At 36.4% G+C, this 18,605-nt stretch overlaps 1 protein-coding gene across 1 annotated transcript in view; it reads left to right on the plus strand.

The window, feature by feature from the left end:
* lamp1a (lysosomal associated membrane protein 1a) overlaps positions 1-18,605 on the plus strand; it is a 72,681-nt gene that overhangs the window by 49,396 nt on the left and 4,680 nt on the right. The window contains exons 4-8 of the mRNA XM_039744645.1: positions 47-208; positions 742-938; positions 11,045-11,170; positions 14,379-14,442; positions 17,847-18,017. Of these exons, the coding sequence (XP_039600579.1) occupies positions 47-208; positions 742-938; positions 11,045-11,170; positions 14,379-14,442; positions 17,847-18,017 (720 nt within the window). The remainder of the gene's footprint in view (positions 1-46; positions 209-741; positions 939-11,044; positions 11,171-14,378; positions 14,443-17,846; positions 18,018-18,605) is intronic.

Below are 18,605 nucleotides of genomic sequence, written 5' to 3' on the forward strand. Positions count from 1 at the left end.
TCCATTTCTTAATTTTTACCAAATGATGAACATTTTCCCTCTGCAGGCCAAGTGAGTGACTCCACAAACTCAGTTGATATCCAGGCTCCACTGAATACCACTTACCACTGTGTGAGTGTTCAGCATGTAATGTTGAAGAATGTCAATATCTCGTTCAGTAATATGAGACTGGAAGCCTATCTGCACAGTTCAAACTTCAGCAAAGATGGTGAGTATGACCAAATGTAAAAGCAAAAAATGAACCATTTAGGCAAATGTGATATTAACTCTCAATAAAGATGCAGCCACGTATCTCTAAAATCTAGCCCATATTTGTCTAATCCCTGCATCCCTAGTAATGTTTGTATTTTATAGAGCCAGTTCAATTTTAGACAGTCTTATTGCAGTACTTAAGATTTTGTTTTAAAAATATTTGTTTCAATTTTAAAATAAACTGTTCAGTATACTGACTGACTACCCTCTTGAAAGATAATTCATGTTTTTTATTTTATACATAAGATGTAAGTAGCAGGTACCTTTACTTAAAGCAAAAGTTAGGGTACCTTACAGTTGTTTACACAAATTAGACAGGTTATTGATTTCCTTAGAACTGAGCTGGCATTCACAAGTACCCTTATTTACGTTGCAATACCTGGCAAATACATCACACCTAGCCTTCTTGCTTATTCCTTAAGACAGAAAAGAAAACTTAATAATTTAATTGTGTTCATTTTAATTGACCCCTTTCTCTCCCCTTATCAGAAAGTGTATGCTCTGCTGATCTTCCATCTACTCCTGCACCAAAAACTACTCCGGCAACTACTCCTTCACCAACAACCGCACCTTTGCCAAACCCAACCCCAAAAACGTATAATGTCACAAATGTCAATGGGACTTGCCTTCTGGCCAAAATGGGACTTCAACTTAATATTACCATTACTCCACCATCGGAAAACAAGGTAAAGCTTGACATTACCGTTTTTGTTGTTTTTTGACATTTTTGTGACAAATTGGTTTAAAGTAAACAGTTTTTTGCCTACAAGTCCTTTATGTAGGATCCTATTTTTGTTCTTTCTGGCCTTTCACTGTTGATGGCTTTTAATTTATCAATATTGTCTTATGCCAGTAATATCTACATATGCCTAAATTATAAAATGTGAATCCATTATGTTCCATCTATATCAGCCATGAGAATTATAGGTGTAGATTATCAGACTGCAACACTGCAAATGTTTTCGTTGATGGCGAAAGAAGAACTTCATTGGCTGCTTTAAATTTTAAGCTTTCGCTACAGAGATTTTTCTATTTAATGTTTTTTGTTTTTCACACACTTTCCACCTGTACAGTGTTAGCTGTTTAATAGTAATTCACTATTGTCCTGTACTCCTGTACATTAAAGCAACTAAAATGTTAATTTAAACTTAACCAAAGCTTCAGTAACAGCCATCGCATGTATTCGTAATCTGTCTGCTTTAGTTATGCTCATGATTTGGTAACTGCATTGGAACCACTTGGCAGTATACAGAAACTGATATCATTTTCTGTCTTGTGTTAACAAAGTGGAAAAAAGAGATTTGCTTACTTTAAGATTAGAATGTAAATAAGACAACGTGGAAATAATGCGTGGTTTTATTAGTCAAGATGAGGTGCAAATTGATCTAAAGGCAGCAATGTGTTTACATCAGAGCATAATATACTGGTGTTATTTCTTAGCTTTTTCAAAATGTCAGTTGTCTTTTTGTGTTTGTCTTAGTAAGCCTTTATAATCCTAATTACTATTTTCATAATTATTAACAGTGTTCAATAAACTGAATGTTTTCAGAATTACTAAATCGCTGAATTTTTTTACCCCAAAAAAAGTGTATAGTTTTTTTTTTTTTTTCTCTCTTTACGTGTATTTTCATTTATCCATTTTTTGAGTCATGTTTTGGTCTCATAATTGTGCAAGCATCTTTCTGCCTGAGAGCCAGCACTGGTTTGTTTAATATGGCAGTTGCTTCAGAAACCAAAGGAGACCACTCTGCCTGGTATCAGAAAACGCACTTAAATTGTGCTTGCTTTTAAATGCATTTTGAGTTGAATTCATTACTTTATTAAATTGCTTTTGAGGATACAGGTTTCGTTTTTCTTCTGTGACATTTACCTGATTTATGCAGTATTTTCAGTACAGTCCTGTCAAAATTTCAGGCCTTTGAAACTAAGGGTTTGAACCAGTGTTTTTACTCATTTTAACATTAACTAAAAATTAACTAAAATAAAAATTTGAAAACCTCTAAATGAAAATGAGACAATTAAAACTAAAATGAAAGTGACTTTTGTAATTCCCATTTTGGTTTTCAACACGGTAGTGTTTATGCATAATGTACATATGAAAAATACAGCCAAGTAATTAGAAAGTTAGAGCCATCAAGGATTTGTCAAACTCTTCCACCACAGCGTCAGATTCAGTCAGTATTAAATTAGTTTTTTTCCCCCCAGGCTATCGTTATTTGCAAAAGTAGGTAAGATTTGCTGCAACCGGCATCTATGACCTGCACCTCTAGTTTATGAATTTACTTTTGCTCTTTGTCTGATTTTAAAAATAGGTATTTAATCAGTGTAACCATATGGAATAAAGATCCCAAAATTTCTTATTGTGTGAACTAGAGCATATTTGCTATCTGCATGTGTGTATTCTAGTTGCTGGAAGAAAAAATAAATTGGCCTTGTTTATCAAAGATTTTTCTTGCATGCAGTCTATATAATTAAAATGACTAATTAGGCAGAGATGTAGCCTGCAATCAGTTTTATCAACTGTGTCAACATTACATGTATGCATTTAGTTTTAATAGGGTTATTAGAAGTAATGCTTTAATGTGAGCAGTGCAGTTTTACAGATTGAGTTCCTAGTGAAATGAATGCATCAACCAGCAGGGAAACCATGTGGAGAAAAGATATAATTTATAGGACTACCTAAGAAAGGCATAAATCATTTGCAATTAGTGAAGAATGCAGCAATCTTAACTAGGAAAGGAAAATTTGAGCACATCTTGCCAGTTTTAGCATCGTCACATTGGTTAACCATGTCATTCAGAATTGAGTTTTTAAAATACTGCTACTGGTTTATGAAGCCTTAAATAATCTTGCTCCATCCTATATTTTGGAATGCCTATCCCCTACACCAAGTTGTAACTTTAGATCTTCAAATGGTGATCTGTTTAGTTCCTGTGGTTAAGCTTTAAAGAAGTGGTGAGGTGGCCTTTTGCTGGTATGCACCCACAAAATCTGTAATGTGTTTAGGTTTGATTGCTAGCCTGGTCAGTCTTAGCATGAAGTAGGATTATTGGAACATGCATCATTTGAATATAATTCAAATCAACAGTATATGAAGAAATTCTTCTTTAAAGGCAAGCGCTGACATTTTGACTGTAAAAGAGCAGTCCTTTATTTTACCTTGCAGTATCTTGAAGCCAAAATTAGTGCAAACACAAAATGCTGCAAAACTTTAGTATTTTGGATGTGTTTTGCACATGATCAGCATTTTTATAGTTTTTAATTGTTTATATCGTAATTATAAAATGGACCATTGCATAAGGCATATGTCTATTACACAGACTACCTCTAAATTTCTAACTTACTCAGACATTAAGCTGATGCCTTTTGAGTAGGCATTCCTCCCACATGGTAAACCTACATACAAGGTACAGATGTGCAACATCAGATTTCCCCATCACAGCTTGTGTAAAAGCATTTGAAAGAATTGTGTTCAGAATGTGGGCACTAGCATTGGATTTTGAAACAGTAAAGCATGAATGTTTTCACCCATTTTAATCGTGCTTGCTTCAAACTGGGTCACAAAAAGCACCCTCGACACAATTGTTTGAGTTTTTAGTCTAAATCAGTTGTGACAGTACTTTCAAAATTAAGTCTCTAGCATGTCATATACAATAGCATTTCTCAGTTTTTGGCTTTTTCTTCCATGAACCTTGGTATGGTCGTCTGATGGGGCAGTATCTCTTTAAACTTCAGACTTTCCAATTTGGAGGTGGTGTCAACCAGGTACTGCTCAAGTTGACTATAGCCCTCAGCAGACACTGTCGGTAAAGCCCTTATCCTTGCAAACAACATTTGCACATTTAGCCTGTCCTTTGCTTTAATAATTGTTACTTTTGACAGGTTTGGCAAGAATGTCCGTTTTAATTTGACTCTTTTCAACTGCACACACACAGTGCTTTAAACCTGAGGTGCCTGACTTTTGTCCACTGTATGTTAGCGCTTTTATCACAGCAAGCAAATGTCACTTGGTTGTCATTGTCATCGATAACAATTGAAAATGACTGCCAATTTCTCTTTACTGAGTTTTGCAGTCTGGTACTGTCCTTTAATTTCTGCTGTAGATGTAAGGTTAGCGCAGTAATCTTGAGAAACCTGCATACTGCACATGCATACTTCATAAGTGCTTAGGCAAATGATATATATTTATAGTGTGTGTGTCTATACACACACTCGGTCGCCCACTCCTGGGTTTGGTTTACCGGATATACAATTTAAAGAGTGTTATTTTCATGAGAATTGTTACATATGCATTATTTTCACTTTTACTTTACAACTTTTGTTAAAAAAAAAAAATGGAATTAACTTTTCTTCAAGATCGCATTGAATGTTGATTCCGTGTTTAAACTTACATTATGACAATGCAACGTATATCTGCCTGTGGGGGAATAGTTTGTTTTTCTCTAATAAATAATCACTCAGTATTTCAGAAAAGAAGTGGAAGGCCGCCACAAACCGAATACACGCAAGCTCAATATGAGCAAAGCATTCAGTCGTTCAACTTAATATTTTATCAAGGTAATTTATCTTGTTTAAAATTATCTAAAATGTTTCAAGGGCAAGATTCAACCTGTGAATGATGCAATATAGCTCCAGCTTCGCTGTTCCACATGTTCTGGGTGTGCACTAAATTATCATTTTGGACAAAAGTCTTAGCGTGACTATCGGACAGCCTTGGTGTCACAATCACTCCTAACTTATTAAGGCTGTCTGGCAGTACACCAAATACAGCTGTTAAAGTGAAGGACAAACAAACCAATTCCCTTTACTACACTACTAGCAGACTTGATAGTAGACTTATCTTGCTCAAGCGGAAGAATCCCACCCCACTTCTTGTCAGTGGGTAACCGATGTTCTATACTGCTTGAAATCGGAAAAATCTAATTTTCACTTGGAGGATCTGTTTAAAACTTTTTAAAAATGTGACAGGATCTAATTAATAACATTTTAGAATAAGTTTCCATTTTGGGGAAATGGATACCCTTTTCTTGCTTCTCTTTCTCTTGGGTGGGGGATCAGATTTTGCTTTGATTTTGTTAAATGTCTTGACTGTATAAAATGTTATCTGTTTCTGCTGCTTCTCCTTCTCCTCCTTCCGCTGTGGCAAGGGGAAGATCATCTTTTTCAATATCTTTCTGTCCTCCCTCGCCACATCCATACACCTTCTTTTAGGCCTTCCTCTTTTTCTCTTGCCTGGCAGCTCTATCCTTAGCATCCTTCTCCCAATATATTCAGCATCTCTCCTCTGCACATGTCCAAACTAACGCAATCTCGCCTCTCTGACTTTGTCTCCCAACCATCCAACTTGAGTTGACCCTCTAATGTATTAATTTCTAATCCTATCCATCCTCGTCACACCCAGTGCAAATCTTAGCATCTTTAACTCTGCCACCTCCAGCTCGGTCTCCTGCTTTCTGGTCCGTGCCACCATCTCCAACCCTTAAAATAAATAAAAATATGAATTTAAAAAAAAAAAAAAACAACTGTTTAGTCTTAAAACTGTGTGTTCCTGTGGACATTTTGGTGAGCAGAACAAAACTAATGAAATTGATCAAACTAAAAGTTGACTCTTAACTAAAACTAAGTAACCTTTAAAAACAAAATAAATAAAACTGAAATCTTAAGAATATCTTAACTATGAAAACCACTTTTTTTGAACCGTAAAACAAAGTACTGTTTTTTTTCATTCTTTACCAGAATCTGATACTCGAGGTACAGGCATTAATATATTTTTTTTTTTTTTAATTTATATTGTTTAGCGTAGCAATTTAGAACAGCCAGACCCATGACAGAAAAGCTGACAATTGCCTTACATTCATCCATTTTTCCCTGTCCTGATAGCAGCATAAACAAGGAGGTACAGTACACCCCCAAAATTTGTGGGAGTTATGTTCCTAGAGCAGCCGTGAATTGTGAAAAACCACAAGTTTTGGATGTGGTTTTAAAAAAAATGCCTTTTAAATGCCTATTTTTATAGTTGAAACCCTAAATACAGTATGCCCCCAAAGCACTTTACATTCTGTTTTTAGGTAATGTATTAAGCCGAGTTTACAACAAAATTAAAGGTAAACCCTCATACTGTACTGCTATGTCTCCTGCTGTGCTAGAATGTAAAATACCGATGTTACCACTTTACGTACTGTAATTCATGCAAGCACAATTCTTTGGTATGTGCTGCGTTTTCTTTGTTATAAGTATAGTAAATACATAATTTTATTTAAAATACAGTAAAATGTATGGGGGGTACTCGCCAACAATAAATGATATTGATGATGATGATGATGAAGTAGCTGTGCAGTATGATGCAGAGGATTTAAAACTTCTTGGGTGGCGCTTCTTCTTTAGGCACTTCAGGAGGAGTCTATCTTTGGATGGATGGTCTTCTGGTCAGGTTTCGTGCTGGCTTTTCTTTATAGGTTTCCGGCAACATTGTGATGGGAAGTTGCTACATTGTTTCCAACTGCTGGTACAATTTTCGTGCTTTCTCAAGGATGATGTTACCGTCCAAGGGGATATTTTTCTTCCTGCAGTCGGTGATCCACAATACCAAGGCAGATTCCATCCTGACGATATTTTTATTCCTTACATCGTTACCTTTTTGGCAATATTGCAGAAACTTAGATACGGTACTCAAGATTGCTGCTTTGTTCTTTATGTAGTGTACGGTACTTTCATTAATGCCATAGTGGCACGCTTCTGCAGCATAACGTTTTAGTTCCCGGAGCAAATACAGTAGTTCATACTTCTCCTGGAGTGTTTTAAACTGCTTCTGGCGCTTGGGCTTAGTGTCAGAAGCCTTAGAAGGTGCAGAGTGTTTCAGCGACATCTTGTGCGTTTAAGAATAACAAAATGAATACAATAACAGAAATGGAAAACACAAGGACACTCCGCTGGAGACGCATCACAGGGCAGCAGTCAATTGGCAGCAAGGGGAAATGAATAACTCTCGGATTGGCTACTTTCACCATCCCAAACTGTGTTTCCCTCAATGGTTGCTTCCTGCTTTCTCTACAGCACAGTAATGCCACGAAAAACGGCATAAAAAATTGCAGAGGATATTTGATTTGCGCTAGCAATTTAATAGTTAGGTTCTAAGGTAAAATCCGTGAATGACTGAGTCCACGAGCCCTGAACCGCGACTTTGCTGATGTCTATATATACTAACCGTTTCATAATTCATATGTCCATTATACAGACTACCACTAAATTTCTTCCAGCTTACTCAAAAGCTGATGCCTTTGAGTGGGTTTTCCTCCCACATGGTAAATATACAAACAAGGTACAGATTTTACAGATGGAACTTTATTTGTCCACAGGGAAATCTGGCTTTTTACAGAAGCTCTTTAAATAAATACATACATAGATAAGTAAATGAATATACATACACTCTCTGGTCTGAAGACCTACTGGAATAACTATAAAGCAATAAAATTCAAAACAAAAAAGTAACTTGGTTGTCACAGTGAGGCATTATGCAGACATAATGCGGTTGTATTAAAAAGCCCCAGTAGTGTGTCTTGACACATTTCTGCTAAATAATATGTTGGCTGAAAGTTCTCAGTATGTCTGAGGATGCTCAGCATTGTTCTTATTGGCCTTTTTATTTCTCCTTCGCTACATACCTCCAGGGGGTCCAGAAAATGCATCCTATAACTGAGTTTTCACTTTTAATTAGTATGTTAACCTCACTTCAAGAGCAGCCCACTGAATTATCAGCCTAGCACACCACAGCATAGAAAATTGCGCAGGGCCCATCTCAAGAGTTATAGAAGATGTGAAGGGTGTTTCTTCCCACATTATTTGGAGACTGCATTCCTTTAAAGAGCCTGCCCTGCCTTTATATAGTTCCTCTGTGTTCTGAGACCAGTCCAACCTGTTCAGTAATGTGGATCTGCTGCCCCCTAAATACTTGTAGGAGTGGACCATCTCTACCTCTACTCCTTGAATAGTGAATGGACATGGAGGCTCTTTGGTATGACGAAAGTCAATAGCCAGTTCCATGGTGTTGCTGATGTTAAGAGGTAGACAATTCTTTTTGCACCACGAAACAAACTTTTCCACCTGACTCCTATGCTCTGTCTCATACCCTTTTATCAATACATCCCATAAGTGTAGAATCATTTGAGAATTCCTGCAAGTAAAACATGACCTGGTATTCTCAATAAATTAGACTATCAGCAAAAAGTTTAATTTATTTCTGTAATTCAGTTCAAAAAGTGAGACTCGTGTATTCTATAGATTCATTACACTCAGAGTGATGTATTTCAAGCATTTATTTTCATTTTGCTGATTATAGCTTATAGCTAATAAAAATCTAAAATTCAGTATCTCAGATAATTAGAATATTGTGAAAAAGTTCAATATTATAGATTTAAGGCATCGCACTTCACTCGGCTAATTAACTCAAAACGCCTGCAAAGGTGTCCTGAGCCTTTAAATGGCCAGTCTGGTTCAGTAGGCCACACAATCATGGGCAAGACTACTGACTTAACATTTGTCCAGAAGACAGTCATTGAAACCCTCCACAAGGAGGGTAAAGCACAAAGGATCATTTCTAAAGAAGCTGGCTGTTCAGAGTACCATATCCAAGCATATTAATGGAAAGTTGAGTGGAAGGAAAAAATACGGCAGAGAAAGGTGCCCAAGTAACGGGGATAACTGCAGCCTTGAGAGGATTGTGAGGCACAGCCCATTCAAGAATTTGTGGATTCACAAGGAGTGGACTGTGGCTGGAGACGGTGCTTCAAGAGCCACTACACACAGACATATCCGGGGCATGGGCTACAACTATCGTATTCCTTGTGTCGAGCCACCCCGATCCAGAGAAGCCTCTTACCTGTGCTAAGGAGAAAATGGACTGGGCTGTTGCTCAGTGGTCCAAAGTCCTTTTTTCAGATGAAAGTACATTTTTCATTTCCTTTAGATATCAAGGCCCCAGAGTCTGGAGGAAGAGTGGAGAGGCACAGAAGTTGCTTGAGGTCCAGTGTCAGATTTCCACAGTCAGTGATGATTTGAGGAGCCATGTCATCTACTGGTGTTTAGTCCACTGTGTTGTATCAAGTCCAAAGTCATCATAGCTGTCTACCAGGACATTATAGAGCCCTTCATGCTTCCCTCTGCTGACAAGCTTTATGGAGATGCTGATTTCATTTTCCACCAGGTCTTGGCACCTGCTCACAATGCCAAAAGTGCCAATACCATGGTATGGTATTACACTGCTTGACTGGCCAGCAAACTCGCCTGACCTAAACCCCATGTCAAGAGGAGGATGAGAGACACCAGACCGAACAATGCAGACGAGCTGAAGGCCACTATCCAAGCATCCTGAGCTTCCATAACATCTCGGCAATGCCACAGGCTGATCACCTCCATGCCACACCGCACTGATGCAGTAATTCATGCAAAAGGAGCCCCAACCAAGTATTGAGCATGTACATGGACATACTTTCAGTAGGCCAACATTTCTGTATTAAAAATGTTTTTATTGGTCTTATGCAATATTCAAATTTTTTGAGATACTGAATTTTAAGTTTTCATTACATTTCAAGCAATTGTTTTTCATTTTGCTGATTATGGCTTACAGGTATCACTGTGTGTAATGAATCAGAGTTTCAATTTTGAATTGAATTACTGAAATTAATCTTTTTGATATTCTAATTTGAGATGCAACTGTATATTGTGAGGTGTAAAAAATAAAGGAGAATGTTCCTTGTGATGCTCCTAGTGTTGCTCACATCCATTTCGGAAACACAGTACTTGAGTCTCATATCTGTTGGGCAGACCACTGATTGAATTATTCAATAGATAATTATCCAGGACAACACAGGCTCCTCCACCTGCACTTTATACTGAGCTTACCCCTCAACAGGAATGGCTGGATGGTATTGAAAGTACTGGAGAAATCAGAAAAACATGGTCCTCCCAGTGCTGCCAGCTATGTCCAGGTTAGAATAAGCCTTGTGGAGCAGATTGATAATTGCATCCTCAACTGCAATCTTTGTCTGATAGGCAAACTGCAGTGGGTCCAGTATGTAGTTATTAGATGAAGAGACGCCTGCTGCGTTTGGAGTGGGAACACTGCAGGATGGTTTCCATAGCAGGGGCACTTTCTGAAGTTGTAGGATAGACTGAACAGGTGCCAGAGAATACCACAAAGCTCGCCAGCACAGGTCATAAGAACTTGAGGACTGATTTAATCTGGTCATGCGGCTTCCTCAGTTGTCTCCTTACTTGGTCTTCAGTTATGGAGTGTCCACACTGATGGTCAAAGGTGGACTTGTTGGGCATCCTAGTTGATTTGGTAGGAATTGTTGTACAGTAGCTAGGATGGTGTGGGGAGATTGGAAGAAGGTGTCAGAGGGAGGGACAATATGTTAAATTCAGGGTGTTACCTTTGCCCACAACCCCTTCTAGCTCCTGAGCTTTGGATTGCTTAAAAAGAGACCCAAAAAATCCAAATGTATAGCCTGTTAATGAATGCTGTGTTAAGGTTTCATTTTGGTTAAGACTGCACGTGCTATTGTAATAGATTTATTGTAGATTATAAAGTAAAAATATATTTTACAATTGTAGCATGATCTCATTTATTTTAATGAGCTAAAAGTTGTTCAAAGTTATTTGTGCAACTCCAGAATCTTGCTGAAAAATGTTTAATTGAAATGAACTTCAATATTTCAAGTGTCCTGCAAAAAAGGCCTTGTTAAAGACATTGTAGGCATTAATACTGTGCCATCATGTCTCATGTTATTTACAGACTGAATCCCTTCTTGTGAACATTCAACCCAACAAAACTATAGCAACTGGATCCTGTGGCAGTCAAAATGCATCTCTTGTTTTAAGTGACGGCAGTGTAACAAATTTAACATTCGTGTTTATGCTGGTAAGTGATATGGATAAATATATTAAATTTTAAGACCATGATGAATTGTATTAAAAACCTCAACTACCTAATTTTAAATGTATTGTCTTTTAGTGTTTACAGTATTAACAGCAAAAGTAAATGTTTGGGATTTTTTTACCTTTACATATCTCATGGGATAAGCATATTAAAAATAAAATGTATGTATGTAATGCAAAATGCCATTAAGGTATGGAATATATGAAAATGTCAGTGCATGTAAAAAGGTTATTTGTCTGATCAGTTCTAGTGATAGTACAGAATTGATGCAATTAGTGAAAAATGTGAAACTTGGTTATTTCCTGATTTTGTTTCAGCCTTCAGACTTGATAGGTATTGTCCTTGTTACTTAGAATGTGACAAAAAAATTTAAACAAAGATGCATTTCACAATATAGTTCTAGTTTTGGAGTACATGTTGCTGCTCTTTCTGTTTTCATGAAAATCTTGTCCTTTCACCGAAAGTGAAAAATTCAAAAATTAGAGAAAATCATGTTTAGTTTGATTTGATTTCTAATTTTACTTCTTGAAACAAACAGTTGTTAAATCACACAAAGACAGCACTTTGTCAGACCAAGTCTCTGATACAGGAGGATCATATTCTTTCACTGTCAATGAGTCCTAGAGTTGTCAGCTGTGTCAATGTGGCTCATTGATGGCAACATGTAAATAGAATGATTTTTTTTTTTTTATATAACTTGGGATATTTTCTTGAATAACAGTGCAGATGTTTACTTGATATTTGTACTAAAGGCTTCACACATTATACACTTGTCATTATTAGAATAACATGGGAAAAGTCTCTGCTTTAGGTATGTGTTTAGCATTTCTTGCCTTGTATTTCTTTTCATCCTACACTTACCCAGGTCTTTGTAGACACGGAATAAACATGAAATGCATGCATTCCAAATAATGTATAGGGTAAATAATTCAGTATAACTCCAGGCTCCTCACACACAGGTAAGGAGCCTTGCTTTGAGCTGGGAGAACTTTTTGCCCAAGTTGAGCTCCGTCAAGGGGTGGGATGGGACAGCAGGCCGCTTGCTGCTTGTGCTGCATAATTTTTAAAATGGTAGGTACTAGCTTGGATTGCTGAAAATGAGACCTATCTAAATTCTAAATGCAAAAATGAAAATGCCCTGTAAATAGAGTAGTACAGCATCACACTAATACTATTGCTTCTTGTTTTTCCTACATACTTTTAACTGGGGCACTTGCCCCAAAATTGTAAAAGGTTTCTGACTCATATTACATATCTTGTCTTTTGTGTGAAGAAAAAAGGTAGACAGATAAACACTAATTCATTGCTCCAGTTTTGCTTCTGTTGATTCACTGCATACCACTCGCACACTGTTTGATTTCAGCACACCACATATCTTCGATAGTTCTCATTTATTACTAATGAATTTTCTTACAATTCATGGTGTAGATTTGGATGATTCACCTGTACTGGTCGAATTGCCTCTTAAGGTTCATGCCATCGAAGGGACAGGATTTTTATTCTTTTGGTGGGGACCCCAGGAATGCACCCAGCTTTGGCCTGACTCGCACACAATCACTCATAGAGACCGTGTTGAACAGCAGATTAAGTCACAAATAATGCAGCATATTAAATGAAATAGAAATATAAACAACAATTTTAAATGGTTAACCATTCCCCTATGGAAATGACCAATAATACAACAATAAACTAACAAACACAACAGTGTCCAAAACACAGTAGAAAAGTAGTGGCAACAGGTCATGGATGGCAAGTGGAAAAATCTGCCACCGTGTAAGTAATGTGAAGTTTGCCCTACCAGACTTCTGATGTGGGATGAGGTGGAGATACTCCCCGAATTTAGAGGGGTGGTCATGACAGGCATGAGGGGTTTTTTTTTTTTCTTCAACTTAACCCGTTTTATTCACACGGTTTTAATCACTCATCTGATAGAGGTTAAATTTCAGTTCCACAACAAAGACTTTCCTGTTGAAATTGTTTCCCTGCCCCTAGAAAAAAACTCCAAGTAAATATTTAAAAGCAAGGCACCACATATGGTGTGAAAGTGGATTGGTACATTTATCTTAATGATTTGTCTTTAAAACCTCAGAGTTCTTGGGTGTCAAGTAATGAATTATTAATTAAATTACTACTGGTGTTGGGTTTTTTTTTTACTAAATCTTATTGTCCATGTTTCTTTGTTGTTGAGCTCCCATTGAAGAATTTTATTGGTAACAGAATGCTAAAACTGAAGTAACAGCTTCATTTTTTCAATTACATTTTAACAAACTTTACTGTCCACCATCAGGCATAGAGCAGCCAACGAATAACACACCTTCAACTTTAAAACACAGACTTCATCACAATTCTGTGAGTGACTAAACGGCAGGCTGGCCGGCATTTTGCTTGAAGTATGCATTACATTAAGAGAAATGGCATGCAAAGACATGCAAACACAAGGAGATTGGGGACAATGGCATCTTAGTGTGCCACACCAAATCAAAAGGGACAACTGCATTCCACACGGCACATATATCTTCATAACTGGGGAGCTATATGTATGATTGGTAGATAAATTTCAAATGTTTTGCATGCCTAGCTTTTTTGTTTTGATTACCAGTTGCGTCACATTCAGCCCTTAGTTCATTATTTCGGCAGAAGCATAACCCAGCCTCTCGCTGAAATTCACGGCCATCTCCTCGGCAGCGCCATGTACTTGGAGACGCGTACAGGAAAATATTTCTAAAGTCTGATGTCATGTTTGCAGCGACTACCATACACCCATCGTGGGATATAAACCAGCCTTTATAATTGCTCAGGGATATGTTAACAGTGGGGGAAAAATGTCCTTTTTCATCTGTTACAATGTAATTAGTTTAAAGTTTCAATGATTTCATTTGCCACTGGTGAACTAAATAGAAGTAATTGCCAAAGACTATTTTTAGTTGCATTTGAGACCATTTTAGTTGCCGTCTGGACTCCTGATGGGAACAGGCTGGGCCACTTGGAGGTTGCTTCTGGGCCACATGTGGCCCGTGGGCTGCAATTTGAATAGGCCTGCTCTAGTGCAAACAAGCTATAGATTAGCCTCACCTGAACTGGGGATATCTAACACCTTTCCTGTTTTCGGTATAAAAGTTATCACTCCTTCAGTATATGTGGGATTAAGATGCATTTCATCTTATTTATGCATGATTATATTTATTTACAGAATAACACTTTAAAGAAGTTCTTCTTGAGTGGAATCACCGTTGACACAATCTTAAATGCAGCTGGTAAGTTTTTATTTAGTTACTGTTCTTGGAAATTCTTCATGATTCTAGTCATTAAACAGTATAGTGATGTTCACATGCAACTTCGATTTCAATTTAGTATGTGTAGTACCTTGTATGAGAGTAAAATGATCAAGTTGCATATACAAGAAGGTTATACTAACTACTTCTGACATTAGTCCTTTGGTGTTGCTTACACATTCTGTACTGTCCCTTTAAAACATGGCCCAAAATGAAAGAAGGGGTACATGCATATGATGAAACAGACGGCAAACTGGTGCCAAGTATTCAGTTGGTTGCCTTTTTTAATTTAATGTACAATATGCAGCTTTTTTTGCCTGTCCTCTTGTAGTAGTCATAGAGTGGTTCTACCTTTCTGATTTACATTTAGTTGCAGAATAAATGTGGTTACTGCTACTCATGCGATAAAAATGTGATGTATGGTTCTTAGTGTCACATTTCTGATCAGTAAAAATGCAATCCATTATTCGCACATGAACTAAAAAGAGGCTTTGAGATTATTACATTTAATATGATTATATATGTCTGTTATTTGCTGTAGTCACCTTAAAATGTTTATATAGTACATGTTCAGAAAAGAAACTGCTGGGTTGAAGCCATTTTCATGGTGATTACAAATTATATATTTTAAATAAAATGCATATTTAAAGTGTAAATCATTGGTAACAAAAGTCATGACTTAAAGCCATTTGGATATTTTATGATGAAAGATGAGCTCTGGTCTAATTTGCAATAAATGTCACTTTCTCAGGTATATGTCAAAAATTAAAGAATAGTGTTTAGGTATTAAATGTTTAATGTTTAAATAAAAATTTAATGTAAACATGATCTTCTCAACTTTTGGTGGTAATGTTTTTGTCATTTTATATCACGAAAAGTTATTTTAGATAACCTTTATTACTCCCATGGGGAAATTCAGATACATAGAGCAGCAGAAACATTAAAAGCTAAGATACAGTCTTGGTGGACAAATATAGTCACACATCAAAAGACCTTTTAAAATGCTTTTATTAACAAAATATAATGAACCTGAAGCACATAATGTGCAAACTGGATACACTGGTTAGAAATTGGATGGGTGGATTTCACATCTACCACCTACTTTAACAAGTTTGTGTTGAACTCGGGCTGTGCCAGCCAGAATCCCAGTTTTCTCTTCAGGAGAGGCCACTGTTGGCTCTGCACTTTCTCAAAATACTTTTTTGTTGGCTGTTTTACAGCGTATGGTTTGATTTTTAAATGTTAAATTTTGAATTGTGTTTTTCCCTTCATTTTTATATACCTTTATTTTATCTCCATTACTGATTGTTGGTGCATAACCTGGTCCATCTTGACAATGTGCTATTCTGCCTCCTTGTCTGTGCATCTGCTGTATGCATGGTTTTTCAAAAACCTTTTTGTGTTAAAAGAGCTGTTTTAACACGCATAAAAAGATGTTGCTCGCCAACTAGCAGATGAAGTGGTTCTACCCATTTATTATATGTACCCTGGTTAAACACAACCTTTTATTTCAAATGTATGTACTTAAAAGTGTACAAGGTTTCAGTATGCTTTAATGCATTACAGCTTCGGATCATTCGAGGCTTTTTATTTTTTTTTTTTTTCTCCATTGGGTGATGTAAATCATTCTTATCCCCTACTTTTAAGCTGAGCATCAAGAATGGAACCTGTTTTATAGAAATGTAGCCAGATAATAGTTGCATCAGCAGCAAAGTGAAGTGCTCTACTGCTGTGGGTGCATCAACATTTTTGTTACATTGATAATATTAATGAGATCAAGAGCCTACAATTTTGTCGCAGCTTTACAATAATGTTTTACATACTACAAACATTTTAACAATTTTAACAAATACTACTTGAATGGTTTAATTGACTTAGCTGTATTTTGTAAATTACCCTGGAAATTCTGTGCTTACTGTGAAAGTGGATGTTGTCTGAAAATTAATTCTGTACTAACAACACTGAACATGCTTTTAAAATGGTGAGTTTTAAAGTCATGTAAACAAAGGGAGAGTCTTTCATATCCTGGTTTGTCCACTGATTACCAGAACTGTTTAATCCATATGTCCATAATAACTAAAGGAACAGCATACTCCTTTTTCATTTGTAATGTGTTTGGAGTTTTTTTCCTCTCTTCCTGTAGAAGTGCTCAGTAGAGAACTGGCAACCTGTCCATGGCTTTTTCCTGTTTTGTCCTTAGTGTTGCCATATTCAGAGCAGAGTTTTGGAGCCCATTGTACTTTGTGGGGTTGTAGGGCTCTAAATGTTTCACAGCTTATCTTCAAGACTCCTACTAGCAAATTGGATAAATCTAGTTCTAAAGATGGGTGGATTTACATAATGCACATGATCTTTATGTACCCAGTTAGTCTACTTCATAATTAAGGCATTCAGTGTCTGGTTATATTTCTGTAAAACACGTTCACACAGTTTGCTATTTATTGAAATGTAACTACATCACACATTTAATTTCTAACCTCCGTGTTCTCTTCTTTAAGTGTTTGTTGCCTTCTCAAAAGAGTGAGGCAAGTTCCTTTAAAAAACAGCCAAACATAGGCTTGGAAAGATTAGCCAATCAGTTGAAAATACATACGAATATTCAACAGCAGAAATTCCCTTTTGAAAGATTTTTATCAATATTATTGATAATGCTGAATAGTCTTTTTAGCAATGCTTCCTTATGAATAAGAGAGAAATAACGGTAAAAGTTTAAATGGCTTATCCTGGCCTTAAACCAGAAAAGTTAATTTTTGGAGATTCCTGTAAACTTTGACACAACATTTCCTTACATAAATTGTACTTCTAGGCACTTGAAACCTGATCAGAAAAGTGAACATATTTCTAGGCGTCTTTAATCTTTGTATTACTTTTCCATAAATGAAGAAAATGTATATTGAGGAATGCCATAAAATTGATCAAGTTCTGTTCATCTTTAAGTAAGGTTTTCTCTAGCATTCTATTGTTTATAATGAATATTGTTGCATCCTTTTAAACATAATGTAATTTGTATTTATAACCTGATTTTAAAATATTCCAATATGTTTCTGAGACTTTTGGAATTATGTTCAATATTGATTTGGTTCTATGGTTACTTACTGGTTATCCTGTATCAGTCAATGTTTAACACAGTTCATAGATGACACATAGTGTATATATAACACAGTAGTTATTGAACTCTCTTGATCCCCAAAATAAACACATTTATTGAGTGGTTAAATTTTTCATATCTATACCATTGTGAAACACTCTTCATATTTTAGAATTGGTATAATTACAAAGAGAGAGAGGTATAATGTTTTGCTTATTTTAAATGTTTAAAGGTTGTTTCTCTTGTGTTTTTTTTTTTTTTTTTTTTTTCTCTTCACTTTATGCTGACAATGACACAGAAAAAAAGTTTCATGCCGAGAACAACAGTCTGAGCTATCTGCGAGCATCTTTTGGAAAGTCCTACACATGCAAAGCTGAGCAAACTCTGTTAGTCTCACCTGATTTTTCGGTCAATGCCTTTGACCTCCAGATTCAGCCTTTTGGAGTTCATGAAGGCCAGTTTAGTGCAGGTAAGTATTGTTTTTTTACTGTATAAATGCATTTAAACCTTCGTTGTTAATAGTACATATTGTTCCTGTGTAGGTTTTTCCTCCGGTTACTCTAGTTTTCTCTCCCCATAGTCTGCAGTCTATATTGATCCTAATTTAAATTTGGAAAATTTTAGGCTTAATAATAATGCTTGCCTCAAATGAGTTCTTATAAACTCAGTTTGTAGTGTAGCACTTGATATGTAATTTACACTTGAAATATAAATGTTTGTTTCAAAAGACTAAGGTAATTTACCAAAGGTACTGCACATAGTCTATTTTATGAATGCTTAACAATTATAGTCTCATCCATTTGGTCCTCCAGTAAATCAGATCAATAGAGCAGCCGCAACATTAAAGCCAATGACATTATCATTATCTTGTTACAGTGGCATCTGTCAAGGGATGGGATATATTAGGCCACACTCAGTTCTTGAAGGTGACATCTTGGAAGCAGGAAAATTGTACAAGTGTAGGGGTCTGAGCAACTTTGACAATGGCCACATTGTGATAGCTAGGCGCCTGAGTCAGAGCATCTCCAAACCAGCAGATCTTGTGAGGCGTTGCAGG

Source organism: Polypterus senegalus, chromosome 2 (genome assembly GCF_016835505.1).
Source record: "Polypterus senegalus isolate Bchr_013 chromosome 2, ASM1683550v1, whole genome shotgun sequence".
In the NCBI taxonomy this organism is placed as follows: Eukaryota; Metazoa; Chordata; class Cladistia; order Polypteriformes; family Polypteridae; genus Polypterus; species Polypterus senegalus.